Source organism: Apiospora kogelbergensis, assembly GCF_038363985.1.
Source record: "Apiospora kogelbergensis strain CBS 113332 chromosome Unknown utg000003l_segment0_segment0, whole genome shotgun sequence".
In the NCBI taxonomy this organism is placed as follows: domain Eukaryota; kingdom Fungi; phylum Ascomycota; class Sordariomycetes; order Amphisphaeriales; family Apiosporaceae; genus Apiospora; species Apiospora kogelbergensis.
Window position 1 is genome coordinate 3,213,714 of NW_027117420.1, and position 16,764 is coordinate 3,230,477.

The 16,764-nt window shown below is 52.9% G+C and overlaps 6 protein-coding genes across 6 annotated transcripts; 3 read left to right on the plus strand and 3 right to left on the minus strand.

The window, feature by feature from the left end:
* Positions 1-640: 640 nt before the first annotated feature.
* On the minus strand, positions 641-1,321 carry PG998_005798 (40S ribosomal protein uS8; the record flags this gene model as incomplete). Its single annotated transcript, XM_066872616.1, has 2 exons — positions 641-900; positions 1,189-1,321. 2 exons carry the CDS (start codon positions 1,319-1,321, stop codon positions 641-643), a joined length of 393 nt encoding a protein of 130 aa, XP_066732713.1.
* A 664-nt stretch (positions 1,322-1,985) lies between these two features.
* On the plus strand, positions 1,986-2,961 carry PG998_005799 (40S ribosomal protein eS12). The gene is made up of 3 exons (XM_066872617.1): positions 1,986-2,121; positions 2,346-2,661; positions 2,725-2,961. The coding sequence occupies exons 1-3, from the start codon at positions 2,119-2,121 to the stop codon at positions 2,847-2,849; spliced, it is 444 nt and encodes a 147-aa protein (XP_066732714.1). The 5' UTR covers positions 1,986-2,118; the 3' UTR covers positions 2,850-2,961.
* A 723-nt stretch (positions 2,962-3,684) lies between these two features.
* On the plus strand, positions 3,685-6,151 carry PG998_005800 (uncharacterized protein; the record flags this gene model as incomplete). The annotated part of the gene is made up of 2 exons (XM_066872618.1): positions 3,685-5,162; positions 6,133-6,151. The coding sequence occupies 2 exons, from the start codon at positions 3,685-3,687 to the stop codon at positions 6,149-6,151; spliced, it is 1,497 nt and encodes a 498-aa protein (XP_066732715.1).
* Positions 6,152-6,231: 80 nt separating this feature from the next.
* On the minus strand, positions 6,232-6,808 carry PG998_005801 (peptidyl-prolyl cis-trans isomerase- PpiC-type; the record flags this gene model as incomplete). Its single annotated transcript, XM_066872619.1, has 3 exons — positions 6,232-6,407; positions 6,475-6,613; positions 6,668-6,808. 3 exons carry the CDS (start codon positions 6,806-6,808, stop codon positions 6,232-6,234), a joined length of 456 nt encoding a protein of 151 aa, XP_066732716.1.
* A 529-nt stretch (positions 6,809-7,337) lies between these two features.
* On the plus strand, positions 7,338-7,923 carry PG998_005802 (uncharacterized protein; the record flags this gene model as incomplete). The annotated part of the gene is made up of 4 exons (XM_066872620.1): positions 7,338-7,430; positions 7,496-7,601; positions 7,673-7,775; positions 7,842-7,923. Coding segments are annotated over 4 exons (384 nt in total), but the record flags the coding sequence as incomplete, so codon positions are not given.
* An 897-nt stretch (positions 7,924-8,820) lies between these two features.
* On the minus strand, positions 8,821-11,400 carry PG998_005803 (uncharacterized protein; the record flags this gene model as incomplete). The annotated part of the gene is made up of 1 exon (XM_066872621.1): positions 8,821-11,400. The coding sequence occupies one exon, from the start codon at positions 11,398-11,400 to the stop codon at positions 8,821-8,823; it is 2,580 nt and encodes an 859-aa protein (XP_066732718.1).
* Between the last annotated feature and the right edge of the window lie 5,364 nt (positions 11,401-16,764).

A 16,764-nucleotide genomic window follows, 5' to 3' on the forward strand; every position in this document is an offset into this window, starting at 1 on the left:
TCTTTGGCTATCGACTCCCAGCTGCCAGATATCACTTCTCCCCGCCGGCAAACTTCGTCGTCGCGAGCACAAAGTCCTTGAAGAACGTCTTGCGCGTCTTGTCCGCTCACCCCTTAGCCTACCACTCATTGGCGGTCGCGGAGAACACATCGTTGATGTTGATCAGCGTGGCGTCGTGCGTGAACACGAAAGAAACCTATTTGACGGAGATAGTTGATATTATATGTAGGCTGTGATTGGATCGCGTATTAGTAGCTTACTCCGGAGAGCTAGCGTACGGCCGGTCACGATATCCCGCTTCCCCGTGCCGAACTTGATAATGGGGCAGACCATATATTTTTAAAGTAAAATCTCAGATTACGGCTTGTTGGAGGGTTTGTCAAGGTGATAAACGCAACGACGTCAGGTACGACGGATGGAGTCACAAAGGCGATTCAAGGTCAAGATAGGACAGGACAGATGTAGCATTCTCATGGTATCGTCAATATTTTGGTTCTAGAGATCCTCAAGCGCATGGCTTGTTTTATCCATACCCCCAATCAACGCCAGAAAATGCAGAGCGCAGTGCCTCATCCGTGCTAACCCGTAGCTATTTTTTCATTCAGACCTCATTTTCGACTAACTGACCAATATTGGATGTCTAGTAGAAGAAGCCGATGATCTTGCCCGAAACGTGCTTGCGGCGGGCCTCCTCGTGGTCCATGATACCAGCGGAGGTGGTAAGGATAACGTAACCGAACTGACGAGCGGGCAGCAGCTTGACAACCCACTTCTCGAGATCGGACAGACGGACGTTGTAACGGGGAGAGATGACACCAGTCTTGTTGAGACGGCCGTTCAGCTGAACGACAATCTTGCCGGAGCGGTGGTCATCGACCTCCTCGAACTCGCCAATGTAGCCTGAAGAGAGAAACTAGTCAGCAAGAGATGTGACGAAAGACTAAAAGTAATAACCTCATTTTCATATATCAGAGACACTTGTAAGATTCCTTCGCCCGTAGTGATACGATGTTCTATCGGCAACTTAAAAGACTGTGGTCGTGGGATGATTGAGACCAGTATCCAGTTATCATGCCGAATGGGGGGCAGGAGCGGGCGAACACCACAGGGCGGGAGGAATCTTCCGTACAAGTATCTCTTCCATGCGAAAAGTCGGTTGTTCTTTTGGGGGAGCCGGGGTTGACATACCGTGACGCTGCATGACAGTCAAGAACTTGACGATGACCTTGGAGCTGGGTCGGATGAGAACCTGGCGCTTGCCGGTCTTCTCGGCGTTGTTGATGGCGTTGAGCGCATCGTTAAGGACGGAGGTCTTGACCATTTTGGCGGTGGTGTGGTTTGATCGGGGAGATTCTCAAATCGTTGTGAAGGGATATGAGGTATCTGCCAAGAGAAAAGGTTTTTGGTTAGCCTTCAAAAGCCATTGAGCGTGGAGAGTGCCCTCTACTCAGGATGGAGCTGAGAGAGGGTTCTGCCCGCTCAGTACTGGAGGAGAAAGCGTATCAGGGGCCACCAAGATCTCTGAGGGTGACTGAAGCTTCCCGGGAGATTCACTCCAATCTGGCGCCAGCAGCCACGACATCTTGATCGATTGGCAGCATCTGATTGCTTTCCCCTGGCTTCTTGAAGGGCATTACGCGAACAAATCACTCCATCCTGGTGATGCGAACATACATACCTCGTTGAAAGTCTTGAGCGACGGCGGCTTGGGACTTTTTTTTCTCGGGGAGTTCGATAGTGGACAAGACAAGAGGAGGAAGGCTGCAAGAAAACCCGGAGCAGTGAAAATTATTGAATGGGAAGGCCCAAGCGGTGTGTAGTGGGCAGTGGGCAGTGGACGTGTGCGTGGCTGCACGAGCCACTTTTCTTTGCCCTAGTAGGATCTGATTGGCCCAGGCGCTCCACGACCCGCCCCGCTGCGAAATCACAGGTGCGGTGCAGCGGCAGAAAGCAGAAAGTGTCTGCCACAAGCTTTGAGAGCGATTGAATTGCCAATTATCAATTGATTCCCGACCAAAGTCTCGATAACTTCCCACCCACCAACAACTCTCACCAACAACCACAATCCCATACACCGCACCACTCTTCGAGGATCGCACCGTCATATCGCAAATCAAAATGGTATGCTTTCCATTTTCCTTGGAATTATTCTCCAATTCGAGACACCCCGCGCGCTGGCGCCTGTGATGCGCTGCTGCTGTTTGCGACCGGCTTTCATCCCACTTTGCATTTTGTGTGGAAATTGTGCAAAGAGGCGCACACAGCCCGGACAACCCATGCAACCATACAACCCAGCCATTGATGGCGCGCAGCAACCACCCACTAACATTTTCTCTCCTCTCTAGTCGGACGTAGAAGAGAACAACGCTCCCGAGGCCCCCGAGGAGGTCGAAGTTTCCGCCGATGCCTCCAAGGGCCAGATGTCCGTTCTGGACGCCCTCAAGGGTGTTCTGAAGCTCGCTCTGATGCACGATGGTCTTGCCCGCGGTCTCCGTGAGGCTTCCAAGGCCCTCGACCGTCGCCAGGCTCACATGTGTGTCCTGAACGAGGCCTGCGAGGAGGAGGCTTACAAGAAGCTCGTCATTGCCCTTTGCTCCGAGCACAAGATCCCTCTGATCAAGGTTCCCGATGGCAAGCAGCTCGGCGAGTGGGCTGGTCTCTGTAAGTTATTTTTCTCTCACTTCTGTCAAGTGTGCTGCAGGAGACTAATGCGCTTTGTTCTAGGTGTCCTGGACCGTGAGGGTAACGCCCGCAAGGTCGTCAACTGCTCTTGCGTCGTTGTCAAGGACTGGGGTGAGGAGTCTCAGGAGCGATCCATCCTTCTCAACTACTTCCAGACCGAGCAGTAAACGATTCCTAAAAACCGGCGTTGAATGGTGGGGCGGTATAGATTTTGAGGATGGATATTAAGACGTCTTCCCCAGGGATGGGATATACCACTCTATTTGCTGGGAAATAGGGGCGCTTGATTCTGCAATGGAATGGAAAACCACATTGAGACAATCACTATGCGGACCCTCTGAATGTGTGAATGTGTGAACCTGTGTGCACAGTCGGCGGCCATAGTGATTCTTCCGGGGCCTGGTTCTGACCACTACAGAATGGTAGCTGAAACGACGGATGTAGGCGGGGCATTGATCCAAAGGTGCTGACCAGTATGCGGCTTGGTATTTCATATGGAATCCTGTGGGCCTCTCACCATATTCGACGTAACCGATTCCGGACCCCATGACTCCTATTATGGCGACAGGAACACCACGACATGTCACTCGGCGTGTGAGCTTTGACATCCCACAACGGTTCAGCTATGCTATCGGGACCATCTCATTTAATGCGATCATTTCCGAAAGAGTTGTCCGATTTGCTGCTAAGCGCCAGGGTTAAGCGCGAACAGGGCCCTGGCCAATCACGACGACTCTTTGAAACGACATCACTGCAGGTCGCATGGGTGATGTTACATCTATGCTTGAACGATCACCAACACCCCGAACTTGAGGGGAGAGAACTGGGCCTTAGGGACGCAATGCTCTCCCCTGGTCGATTGCCTTCACAGACCACGCACTGATCATATAATGAAGGTCAGACCCGGCAACAGTGAGTGCATAGTCACTCATACACTCGAATACGAGACCTAGCTCATGATAGCATAATCCCTTTTTCTGGTCGTTTATGTCAGTTGAAACCATGGATGGTGCTGGTATAGCAAAAGCTTCGCAGGACGAAGGCTGTTGTTCCGCGCTACTCAACTATGGCAATGAAGAGTCGGGTGGTGACGGGACGTGGGACGACAGCGACGTTACGGACAGTGATGACTCGGAAGGAAATAATATTCCAGAAGAGAGCAATACCTCGGAAGATCGCGACTACGACTACTCGGACGAAGAGCTATCCCCACCCCATTACCTGCTGCAAGAGCAGGTGGAAAATCAATTGCGTCTGCTTGATATCGACTCCTCTAGGAGTGAGCCATTCCTCTGTAGCCAATGCCAGTCAACGGATCTGCTGGCCGCTTTAGATCAAATCTCCGAGGCTGCACAAGGAGCGGCGAACCCCGTCATCGTGGCAGAGCACGCCGGCCTCGACCCAGACTGCGCCCTCTGCAGTCTCTTCGCGAGGACTCTTCTCTCTGGCGAGGTGGACGAGAAGGGGGTCGCGATCCGATCTGGCGGGCCGTGGAAGCTGTCGGCCTTCAACAAGCGCTGCATGCTCATGGACATACGGATCTCGTGGATGTTTCAGCCTCTGGAGGTGGCCATCCTGTACGCCGGCGAGAACGCCCACATCGAGCACATAAACGATGAACGGGTCGCGAGGGAGGGGTTTATAGCGTGCGCGAGGACCCGCGACTTACGGGCGTTGCTGGAAGGGAATCAGTCAACGGAGACCGAGCCACTGTCGCGGTTCGTGTTGCCCCAATACGACCCGGGCCTGGTTCGCGAGTGGCTCGGTTTCTGCGACTTCGACTTGGATGGCCAGTTCAGCATAGCCGGGATGAGGGTGATCGACTGCCAGTCGTGCACTATTGTGAACCATGTGCCTGGGATGGCCTATTTCGCTCTCAGTTACGTGTGGGGCTTGGCAAATGCTGATATGGTCGAAGCCAACGCCCTCCAGCTTGACGAAGCGAAAGCGCTCCCGCTGCCGCAGATGATACCCAGGGTGGTGTCGAACGCCATACAAGTAGCTAAGGAGGTGGGCTATCGGTACTTGTGGGTGGATCAGTTTTGTATCGACCAGTCGGCATCCAAGGAGCACATTGCTGAACACATCTCGAAGATGGATCTGATATACTCCAAGGCTGCACTCGCACTCATCGCCGCCAGTACGGGAGGAGCGCTGCCGGGGGTGGGCGGCACTCCAAGGGCTGAACGACCGATGCTACACCTGAAGGGCCGGGTAGACGAAAAGACGGGGACGATGGAAGACGATCTAACCATTTTCTCCACGCCGGCCCCTGCTGCTGCGCTTCGGCAAACGGTCTGGTACAGTCGAGGATGGTGTTTCCAAGAGTCCGTTCTCGCTCCCCGCAAGTTGTACTTCATGGACCGCGAGATGTTTTTCCAATCAGCAGGCGTTAATTGCAGTGACTCGTTTCCGGAGCCACACGAGGCATTGGACTGCAACATGTACTATGAGTTTCAAGAAACCCCGTTCCTGGCATGGTCCAAATCCTGGAACGAGATGTCATCTGGTCATTCGATGCCGGGTTTGGATGAGCAACAAGACCCCAAAGGTGTGATGGACCGATTCGCCTACAAAGTCGACCAATTCCACCAGCTACTTGAAGTGTACACCACCAAGAAATTGACCATGGGTTCCGACTCAATCAATGGATTTGCCGGAGCCATGAAAGTGTTTTCCCGCCATGATCCATACTTCAAAGTTATTTCAGGGCTCCCTTTCTTCGACATAAGTGCAGCGCTCTCTGCAACGCTGGAGGACACAAAGACATTGCTGGCTTTCCAGGAAGTATCTTTCTTCCAAGAACTCTGTTGGGCACATACATCTAGTTATAAGGACACCACGGACAAGGGAGGACCACGAGAGGAAGTGGCGGTAAGAAGAACCAGAATAGGGTGTCTGCCTTCCTGGAGCTGGGCTGGGTGGAGTGGTCAAGCTTCGTGGGCCTACGTGTGGACCAGACCTATCTTGAAAGGGAGCATGTTGAGTTTGAACATCGATGGTTTGGAATGGGAGGATGGGAGCATTACAAACTGGCCGGGTCTCCCCTTATTAGCAAAGCGTTGTGGTCAACCAAAATGCCTTTTAGGGGAGGCCTACATGCTCAGTAAGTCTGATGGAGTGAAATTAGCAAGCTGGAAAGACAACAAGGCAAGCGACAGCACCGCAACAAGGGTTCCAATCGAAAGTGTACGGACCCATTTGAGCATCGCTGCACAAGAGCACGAGATCATTCAAAACCTCGGGAGTGGGAGGTGGTCGTATCTAATAGTGTCGGTTGATCCCAGGAAAGAGTCAGCATTGCATTCCATGTTATTGGTGCTGGTGACATGGGATGAGGCTGGCGGTGTTAGGCAAGAACGAAGGACATGCCATCGCCTGGGGATGGCTAGCGCAACAGTAGACTTTGATATCAAGGCTCTGCCGCGAACCCGATTTCGACTTGGCTAGGTTCACGTTCGAAGGGTAATGTAATCTCGAATCGATTGTAAATTCCAATTCCTCATTGATGTAAACTTCAGGTCTTGATCGCCAGTCAAGGAGAGCAGCTTATTTCAAGGGCTCACGAAGAAGGATGTGGTAGCCGTTTTCCGTCTTAACTTGGCCAAGTGATGCAGCATATTTTGACACCTCATCCACCTTGCATATCGGAAGGCTGAAGGCCACCTCCATGAATGTTGGGTCGTAGGGAGTTAATCCCTTCACAATTGTTGGCAGCAAACCCCCTATTGCAGTGTCTTAGTAATTCCGTGGTACTGGCCTGGCGATATACAATATCTGGGATAAACTCACCCTGCTTTGCTTTATCTTCCGAGAAGTCCATTGCAACATCTGTGAACTTCTTAGGAATCTCGCCGTCTTTGCCTAGGAGCAGGGCGAGAGCTTCCTCCTTTTTCGAGAACTTGGCGCACTGAAGAAGTGGGAAGTTCCCCTGTCAGCTATTCGTTCGACAGCGAGTGACCCGACGCAATGGGACGCAACATACCAAGATATGGCGGATCTTGGCCGACTGTGCACCTTTCACCGGAGCGGCTTTCTGCTCCGGGGCGCCTCCTTTGCCACCCTTGCCCTTGCCCTTGCCATCTGCCGCCTGGGTGTCATTTTTCGACTTGTTGCCTTTGGCCATTGCGACGGATTTTGGTCTCGAACGTGAGATGAGATCCTCCTAACTTGCTCTCGTGATTACTTTGGAGGTCCGTCGACCGCCATTCTTGATCTCCGCTTTTAGAACTATATGCAGCTAGCCCTAACTAGCTCCAAATTCATCATCGTGCATACTCACTCATACACACATACATATCTGTGGAACATTGCCTTCCTGCCTTCTTTTCACGAGCGTCGAGATTCAGGCCGGTTGCTCATCTTGATGTTGGTCTACGTGTAGTGTATTTGGGCAGCATCGGGAAGGGATATCGCGAGGTTTGATCCGGATTCGCCGAACCAGCCTTCTGGTCAATGTCCGGCAGCCCAAAAGAGGGGAGCCGCACTAGTAGTCCCGGCGCTTTCCGGCAACATGACGGCCCCGCGCCAGCAATCGTTCGTTGCAGAGCTCACCCCTCCGGACGACGACTTCGTCTCTTCTCTCACCATATAAACTCGCCTCTTGTCCACTGCGACGCCTCTTCAGACTGTACTATTATTGTGATTACTCAGATCCAGCCTCCAGCTCCACCACCACTTTCAGCAACATGGATTATAAGACCATCGCCACTCCCGAACGCGCATACGCCGACTTTTGTCTTATACCAGTCAGCCAAGCCCCCCTCCCCGACCCCGAGAAGAATACCAACTAAAAGGCCAAACCCTCACATAGGTCGGTACGGGCAGCGTCTCTGTAGCCAACGAAGTGGCTGAAGTCCAGAAGCTGCTGAACGCCAGCGGCCTGACGTGCACCATGCACTCCGCGGGCACCACCGTCGGTACGTAGATGTGAGCGCCAGGAGGGGCCTCGTATAACACATTGCTAAACTCTTATACCGCCATGAATTAGAGGGCTCGTGGGATGAGGTCATGAAGGTCATCGGCCAGGCCCATAGTCTAGTCCACTCGCTGGGAGTCCTCCGGGTCCAGTCGTCCATGAGAGTCGGCTCGAGGTAAGTTTTGGGGGAACAGAGAGAGAACGAGATGTGTACGCTGACCCTTGGTTCCACACTGTGTAGGACAGATAAGAAGCAGTCCGCCGCCGATAAAGTAAAACGAGTGGAGGACCTCTTGGCCAAAGGCGGCAGCGGCAGCTCATGAAAGGCCTATTGTAATCGCGGTCAAGTCAAGGAGGGCTGGTAGGTAGGCATATCTAGACTCGTACTTCTCAAAGAGATTGACACAAGCTGTAAACGGACAGGCGGCCAGTAGCATATGCCCTTTCAAAGTGTCTTTCCGTACAATAGGAAAGATGGTTGGACTTGACACACAGTCACAGCGAAATATATATCTCTTCCAGGGGCACGGCAAGGTCATTCTAGTTTGGCTCCAGGCATAGCTGGAGTACTGATATTTTCCGATGCTTCGAAGCATCTCTCTGCCGACGTCTAAATATATACATCGTCCCCCGCTCTTTTCTCTCCCCCGTCTCTCTTTAGACGGACACGACTGTTAAGGAAAAGATGGACTGGCTAGTCCGGTAGGTACATATTACGCCCCAGTGATGTGGCGCTGAATGCAAAGCTGGCCTGGGGGGATACCCAGGGCCCATTCGTTCTATACGCGGCTTGCTGAAGACAACACTTCATATCCCATCATAAATCACGGAAAAGAAAAGAAAAAGGAAACCATTTTTGATGTCCCTTGTTCGCCGCTGCCTCTGTCCAGGTATAAACGAATCTGTGCCATTTCCCCATGGCTTGAAACACAACCTGAGAAACACATAAGAGAATATGGTGTTTTCCGCGCAACCGCTGTCTATGGGGCCCAACAATCCGCTCCCAACGCGAATGAATTGAAACAATAATGAAATAGGCGCCGGTAACGACAGGTGAGAACGCCAAGGATGCTTTGGTGTACCTTTGGTGCAAATTGAAAGCACAGACTGAAAAAGGCTTGTACAGCCACATTTGGTTTGGCCAAACAAGGCCGATATTGGAGCTCGAGGCCCCAGAGTATATGGGGGTATATAGACATATGTGCAACCACATCTGTGGCTTAGATTCGACCGCCCGGAAGGTTGTTATAGGAGGTAGGGACCGAAGGGAAGAGGCCAAACTGAGCAGGCGGGTTGTTGTGACTCCGACTGGTAGTCCTCGCTCTGCGGCGCGACTTCGTAGGTAAGCTGGGAGAGGGCCCATCAGCAACAACGCCTTCAGGGCTCTCATTGGGGGCAAGCACATTAGCGTGCGACATGGCCCTGCCGTGGCGCTCACGGCTGTTGTCACGCTTGAAGGGATCCTCAAACACGGGCAGCGGAGACACATGGTCGCTTTCCGTCTTCGAGACGGTGTTGTCGCTGTCATCGTTGGGAGCTTGCCAGCTCTCGATGCTGGTAGCGGCACTGCTAGCTGTCCAGCGTGTATAGTTTGAGTTTGTTGATTTGTGGCGACTCGAATAAGCCGATTGATCGGAGAGCGCCGAGTGCGTTGTCGACGAACTCGCGCGGGCGTTCGCGCTCTTGAAGTCCGCCGGGTCGAGGAAGGATGTGCCGTGGCTCAGGAACATGGCCTCATCGTCTTCGTCTTCTTCCCTGAACTCGCTTTCATGGAGAAGCATTTGCTGATGGTAGTCGTTCGGAATCAATAGAGATGGTGAGATGAACCCCTGGGACTCCTTAAAAGCCGAAACCCGCGATGGCACGCGGCTATGTCCACGACTCGTGAGTGTGGAGCTGTCCCTCCGAGGCAGGGAGAAGTTCGAAGTTACAGGTCCCTGCTGGAGTGTCGGTGTGATGACGCCCTGTGAAGAGACCATAGATGTCTGGCTTGCGGGACTCAGGGCCGGGACATCAGATCTGTTGCGGAGAAACAGGTGCGCCGAATTTCGCGATGATTTCGGCTTCGTTGTTTTGGGACTCTGGGCGTCATCGTCGCCATTTCGGCGCATGTCGCAAGACGGGCGCTCCCAGGCATAATCAAAGTCAGCTTCGGCGGCGTGCTCGTAGCAATAATCGATGTCGTCTTCCCAGTTGATGTTGTCTTCGTACATGCTTTCGTCTTCAACGATGGACTCTTGCATGAGACGCTGAGCAGCCAACATATCGAATCTGCCCAGTGTTTCGGATGCGTTACTCGGGGCATGCTGGTTGGGAATCCTGGCTTGCGGCTTCTGACGAAGTATAGGAACAGACATGCTGCCCCTCAAAGATGAGTTGTTGCTCGTCAGGCTGCCGCGGTCCGCTCGAGGCGCGGCTGAGCCTTCCTCCTCCTCTGGCACATCGGGTAATGCTGTCATGACATTGGCCGTCAAGGGCCAAGCGGCGTCATCAGGTGTCGTGATAGCATGCGAACCAATTTGTTGCTCGACAACGTCGTTCGGGCCGAAGAAGTCGGTTACCAGGCCTTGTGCTGTAGCAGGGGGCTCGGGCATCGGCGGGGCAGGGGACAGAACAAAAGGCGCTGGCTGTCTGGAGCTGCAATTCGTCGGTGGGCGTTCTAGGGGGTCGACCTCGTCTCGGGATGGAGTCCTGCTAGATAACCTAGGTGGAGGGTGAGGCGAGTTGAAGCTCATTCCGATAGGCGATCTTGGCGGTCGAGGAGGCGGGCCGCGCATCTGCTCCTCGGATTGGACTCGCTTCACTAGGGGCCGGATCGGCACGGGAGGAGTGTAACGGTTCTGCCGCGTCTGTGCTCGCTCCTGGCCCTTGAGCGGCCGCCCTTGCAGCTCGCTATTCTTTCGCGCATGCAACCCAACAGATGGCGTGTCTTCTTGTGTACCTGTCAAGCTTTCGGACGAGAAGTTGGCGAAGTGCAAATTCTCGGTTCGAAGGCCGTGTGGGAACGGGTCTGTGGGCCGGCGTGCGTATCGCGGGTCCGAGAGGTCGATCATTGTATCGTAATTGTCAATGCCGTCACTCTGAGAATGCGTGAGATGCTGGAAGTTGTAGGGGCCAGAGATCTGTATCTTTTTTGGCGCCGCCTCAGTATCGCCTTTGCCCTTCCGCCGAGCCAGCATGTCCTTGAGAAATGGCTGTGATTCCTTAGGTACAGCCGAAGTAGCCTCGACCTCGCTGGACAGTAGAGAGCTGTTCGATGAGCCTTGGTCACTGCTTTCCCTGCGCATCTTACCCCTTCGGTTGAACAGAGTCTTTCCGAATATCTGTAGGCTCTCCGGGCGCTCTCCACGCGACGGCATACTGCTTGTCGTAGACCGTTGAGAGGACTTCCGCGACAAAGTCAGTTGCTCCAGGCCATGTTCCCATGATGGTCGGTCTGAAGTTGATAAAAGGGACGATGAGCCCGACGACGTGGTATGCTGGCTTTGATGCTTCTCCGCAACCGAACCACGCCTGATATCGGCTTGCGAGCCGCGTCTAATGTCGGCTTGCGAGCCGCGTCTAATATCGGCTTGAGAGCCCCGCCTGATATCAGCGTGCGAACCACGCCTCATCTCCTGGCTAAGCTGTCTGAGGCGCTCTGGTGATGGCGGTCCATCCAATGCTGGATCGAGTAAATCTGTGTAGTTATGGAAAGGGTTTTGGGCAGTTGGCGGCACACCAGAGAAGTCGTCTGTCGCGCCGAGGATCTTGGCCGCTTTCCCCGAAGGGTGCCTCTGAGATGCGTACACAGGGAGCATCATTGACCGCTTGCTGCGTCGGCCGCGTATTGCGTCTTGTTTTAGTGGTCGGTGCTGCGACTATTTCTGAACCGGATTCATCGATCCCTTTTTTTCTCTATCATGTATTTGGCGTCGTTGTCTTAGCTGAGTCTATGGGCGCGTCTCGAGATGCGAAAACAATGACCCAATGCGCACCACACCAAATAATATTTGTGGGGGACGAGCCACGCTTCCAATGGGTTACTGAGAAGAGATATAGAGACAAATTGACCAAGGAGCTGGGCGCAATGGGACTGGTTGGAACCCTGCTTCGTACTTTACAGTATTATGCAATATCGTCCGGGGTATGGTGAGTAACAGGGTGTGCGGAGTACCTTCGATACAGGGGGCTGCCTTGCCGAGAGGGATGGTACAATGCTGTTGGCCTTTCCAGCTGCAAGTTCCCCAAATGCTGGTCGTCAGTATGCGTCTGAAGCCTGTGGGTTGCGTCCCGGCTCAATGGGTGAATGCACAATAAGCGAGTTATGAGATTGACTTGTCGCCGCCTCTCTGCTTTTGCTTGATGCCCGGATTGCGTCTTCGCTTAATTGGAAGAGCGACGTTCTCGAACCCGAGTATTTCTACCCGCGTCCCGAAATTGCGAATAAAGCCGGCACCGGTTTGCTGGGAATTGCCAATTTGCTACCACAGTCTAGTAACCAACGGCCTACCTACTCAAAGGGGTGTTCGTCCGACTAAGCAATGGCTTCCGGGGGGAACCGTCTGTTCGGTCCTCAAGGCCGATAGATCGTGATGCTGTGAGGTGAGGGGGCTTGGTGAGAACCTCCAAGATCTAAAGAAAGTAGTCGTTAGTAGACTATATAGTTTCTTGCATGGATATCAAAAATGAGAATGGCCAAGAGAGCTGGGCGCTCCGGTAAGAGATGTCACTGCGCGTTGCGAAAACAAGGGGGACAATAATATTGCCGGCGAATATCGGTGCCGGGTGCTGATGGCACCAGTCACGGGAGAGTGTGGCTGTTGCTGAACCCTTCCCTGCGGTCCCCAGTCGAATTATTGGAGGCGATAACCCGTCTCCTCGCAAGCACGATGCAGGCTGCAGTGTGCTGGAGAAGTATTGAAAAGCCATGCTTTATGCGATCAAACTGGAGGCGCAAAACATTGTTCCACAGCAGATCACGTATTGCGCGCTCGCCCTTGCATGTGCGCGGGATGCATCACAGTTATCTGGCTGCTGCTGGTGTTGCGCGCCAACACTTGTTGCTCCGGGCACTTCTTGAGAGACAAATGACGTCTAATGAAAGCATGAAATCCATGGCCCGTCGGTTAAAATACGTACCTGGACTGAACGCCCCAACGTGATGGGTTGCTTTAGCCGTTTATCGAGTTGCCGAGTATATCGATGTTCCGTCGAAGCTCTAGCTGCAGCTCGGTACGACTGCCACCAGCTTACAATTGGTCGGTGCCGTTCAAACGGGAGGGCCCGGCGGCAGGAGGTTGGACGAATGAAGAAGAATGGCCAGACCTTTCCTCCTCGGCCTCTGCAAATGCGCTGCAACTCAATGTTCGTGTCGATGTCTGTCTGCTGCGTTGGTGCCTTAAGACGTTTTCGTGTTTGAAATCCGGCTCGCTTCCGATCCAGATGTGTTGAGTATAGCCCTTCGTCGCCCGGGTCCGGTGTGTGTGGGTGCGTATTGGTTGAGATATTGCCAATCGGAAACAACGAGGTCGTCCTGGGGAAATGACTGGATATATCGAGTAACGAAACAAACAAATGAACGTCTGCAGGTACGAGGTTGACCAAGGGGGCGAGAGAAATGGACCAGGTCCCGGAGTAGGAAACAAGCAGAGAGAGAGAGGGAGAGAGAGAGAGAGCGAACAGTGGTCAGAAGTGTCATATAACGTAAAGAAGGCCGATTTCCATGTCTCCTCTTTAATATCGACCCGACACTAGATAGGGCAAAAGAAGGGGAACAGAGTAGCTCAAACAGACCAGGTCTCAAGGGACTGTGTATGGGGGAGGAGATGGTGCAGTTATTCGGCATCGCCTTTGCTACGACGAACTGCCAGATAGATACACGGAGGGTGACGGACGGGGGAGGCACTAAAAAGAGTGTATCTTGTAAGTTAAGGGACCTCTCGAAAGCGGTGCGTGGGGCCCTGCAACGCCCTAATTCCCTTGTATCCAGCAGCATGCCAGCATCCCCTGCAAGCCCCCGACAAGCCCCCAGCAAGGGCAACGAGGGCGACGAGGGCACTTCTGAGCACTACTATGCATAGGGCTAGCGGCATTCCAGAGTGCTACCTACAAGTCAACACGCTATTCCAAGCCCATGCAGCGCGCATCCACCCGTTTCGTTTCTTGGCCCCTTTCAGAACCTTTGTCCACTGTCCTGTACAGTACTCAATGCTTTTTTCTTCTTATTCATCTATGGATTATCGAATGTTACCTCACGGTCCCGACAATCCAAGCACATCAATGTGAAAGAAAGAAGAAGAAAAAAACCCGGCCAAGGCGTCAGTCGAGCCCCTTCGTATTCTACTCCATGCTCATGCTATATGTATGCGAAAATAGCATGCAGATCGTGCTCGGGTCAAAAACCGGACAAGCCATATACAAGTAAGGCATTGACAGCACTGATGTGCTCATATACACATCAACAACCCACGGTGGTCGGACTGCGGATCTACAGCAAACCTCCTCCTTGCATATGTATGCTCGCTCCGCGTGAGGTCAACTTCACTTCACACTGTCAACGCGAGCCCTGTTGCTGCTGTGCAGGCCGTTCGGGCATGGCGAGAGGATGTGAGAGTCCCTGCCGTCCTAGAGGATTGCATCGTCGGCGTGGCGCATGGGCCATGATCAACGCTGGAAGTATCCATTGATGCTCACGAGGTCAGTGTCCTACTTGTTATACGCACGTAGCCCGGGTCCATATGCCAGTTTGCTCAAGAAGAGATCGTAGGTTGCCTACTATGTAATTGGCCACAACGACCAGTGCTGCAGATGGCCTTATTGTTAGTTTCAGAGTCGACGAAGAGGAGGAGTAGTTGTTTGTTGTCCATCTTCGTTGACTTACCAGTACTTCACCGCTAGTATGCTAAGTACAATGTTGGAGGGGGCTTTTGGGAATAGAGTTCAGCAGCGAGTCGAGTTCCGTCCAAAAAGAAGATGCTTGAGAGAAATGCCGCCGCAACCTGGAGTTCTAGTCGCATGTCAGAATGCTACCTGTCCTGGGACATGAGTGGTTGAAAATGGTAACAAATCTGGCAAAGAGGACATGCCGCGCCACGATTTCGACCAATCAGGCAATTTCAGATCTGCACCCAGCCCGAAATGTTTCATTTACCAACGGCTTCGGACTTCAACTAACATTCCTCTTCGGACCATCATGTCAACATTCGTCGTATTGGATTTACCCGCAACGATACTCAATCGTATTCTGCAGACTAGGTGAACTACACCTTGCTCAGTAATTACTCATGCTGGGCGCACTTTGGAAAGTTCCGTTTGCAATTACATCCCGCTACCATCTATCGCGTACCGCCAGCTGTTGGTCATGGGTGAATTACTTGGTTGACACAGATCACATCTGGATGTACGGCACATGGCGAGACCATTCCGAGCACGCCATCTAGCGACAGGTTCACCATGCTGTCAACTTAGTGATGGTGGTTTGGTCGTATACTCCGGGCCCGGTACAGCAGTACTCACACTTATAGGTAGCGACACTCTACTATGTCGCAGCCCATGACTCGGTCCAAGCTACTGCAAATAGACAGCCATTGCCAAAAAGAGAATGCTGTGACTCCCATGCTCACCAAAACGGGTCAGGGTCGGTATTAGTAGAGAAAGTTCCACCGGACTGGGAACCACTTGGGTCAGACCGGAAACCAGGTGTTGTGGTCCCCGACTTGGATGTAGCCGGATTGACAGCGGGTTACGAGCAGGTCATGCCATGTCGCAAAGTGTATTAAGCATAACAGCTCAATCTGTCCAGGCTTGGAAGTCATAGCAGACCTGTGCTAAAGTCCGATTGTAATCTGCTTGCGGGCTCTCGGACTTGACGTGTGGGGGCTGGGTTGAGAAAGGATTTCTCCCTGGGCCTTTATCTGCTTGATGTGATAGTCCGGGCTTTTACCACAAGTAGGTATTGTTCAACAGCTCGGGAATCTCAAGCCACAAGTAAACGGCGCGTCGGACTATGCGATTATAATGGCTAAATCGGCCTCCTCGCCAGCACGTAGTCTGTTTTGGGGGCTAGTGCACTGACAACAGGGGAGATACTAGCTAACGCCGTACTACGTAGAATGTTCGAACCGTTCGAAATTGAGTACATACATACTTGTACGATATGACGGACGGAGATGGGGTGATCTCATCCACCCACTACCTTCGGGGATTAAGCCCAATCTTAATAAACAGATTGGAACGTCTTTAACTTCCTTCCACATACCTACACCTTGCTGGTGCACGCGGCACAGCCACAGCAATCCTCTTTGATATCAGGCATTTGGGCATAAGCACATTGGACTACTATAAGATTGCCGCGAAGGGACGGCACTATGCGAACCCATTCCAAGTATCTTTCTGGGACTGACCTAGGAAAGGAGGAACCGGCTTTTTCCAAGGCTCCTGGTCAAGCTACAGGGAGGGAGGGGGGTCAGTCCATTGGACCGCGGGTGAACAGGGGGGTCCGTAAGGTTCCTGGCTCCGCAGGGGGGGTTCTTGAGATACCCCTGCTTGACAACCAGGATGGAAGGAAGGCTTTCTTCGCTTTTCGTACTGCCTTTTGGGCATGGTACCCTTGAACTCTCTTCATTCCTATCCTGGCCCCATTCAAGATCGTGATTCGACAATCCCAGCCAAGACACACACCACTATTTCCATTGGAGGAATGATCTGCACAAATTGGGCATTCGTCCACCCACAAACGGGATATGCAGCCACAGTTGCCCAGCCGAAATCAACAGAAACTTCCAATCAGACTGCGCTGCCTATGCGGGAAGGACGGACGCACAACTACAGCAATTCGACAGGACATGACGGTATGGGATTACGACACAAGTGACAGGTATTGCGGGGATGAACATGATCATGGACGGGGGGGTATGGGGAATAATAGCCATCTAAAACAGGGCACACATCTCAACAGCGCATGTACTTAGCCAAGCACCAATACGTGCTATAACCCGACTTTACGGGACTCAAGAGGAGAGGAGACGCCAATGCCTAGAGCAGCGATTTCCCGGTCATCGTGCAGGCAATAAGCTGCAGCTGCAGTCTTACGAAAAACCGGTCCGGGCTCCCTACATAGTCGCACACACCCTCCTTCGGTCATCATCCTCGCTGGCGCCCCTGGCGTTTCTTGAGATCTTCCT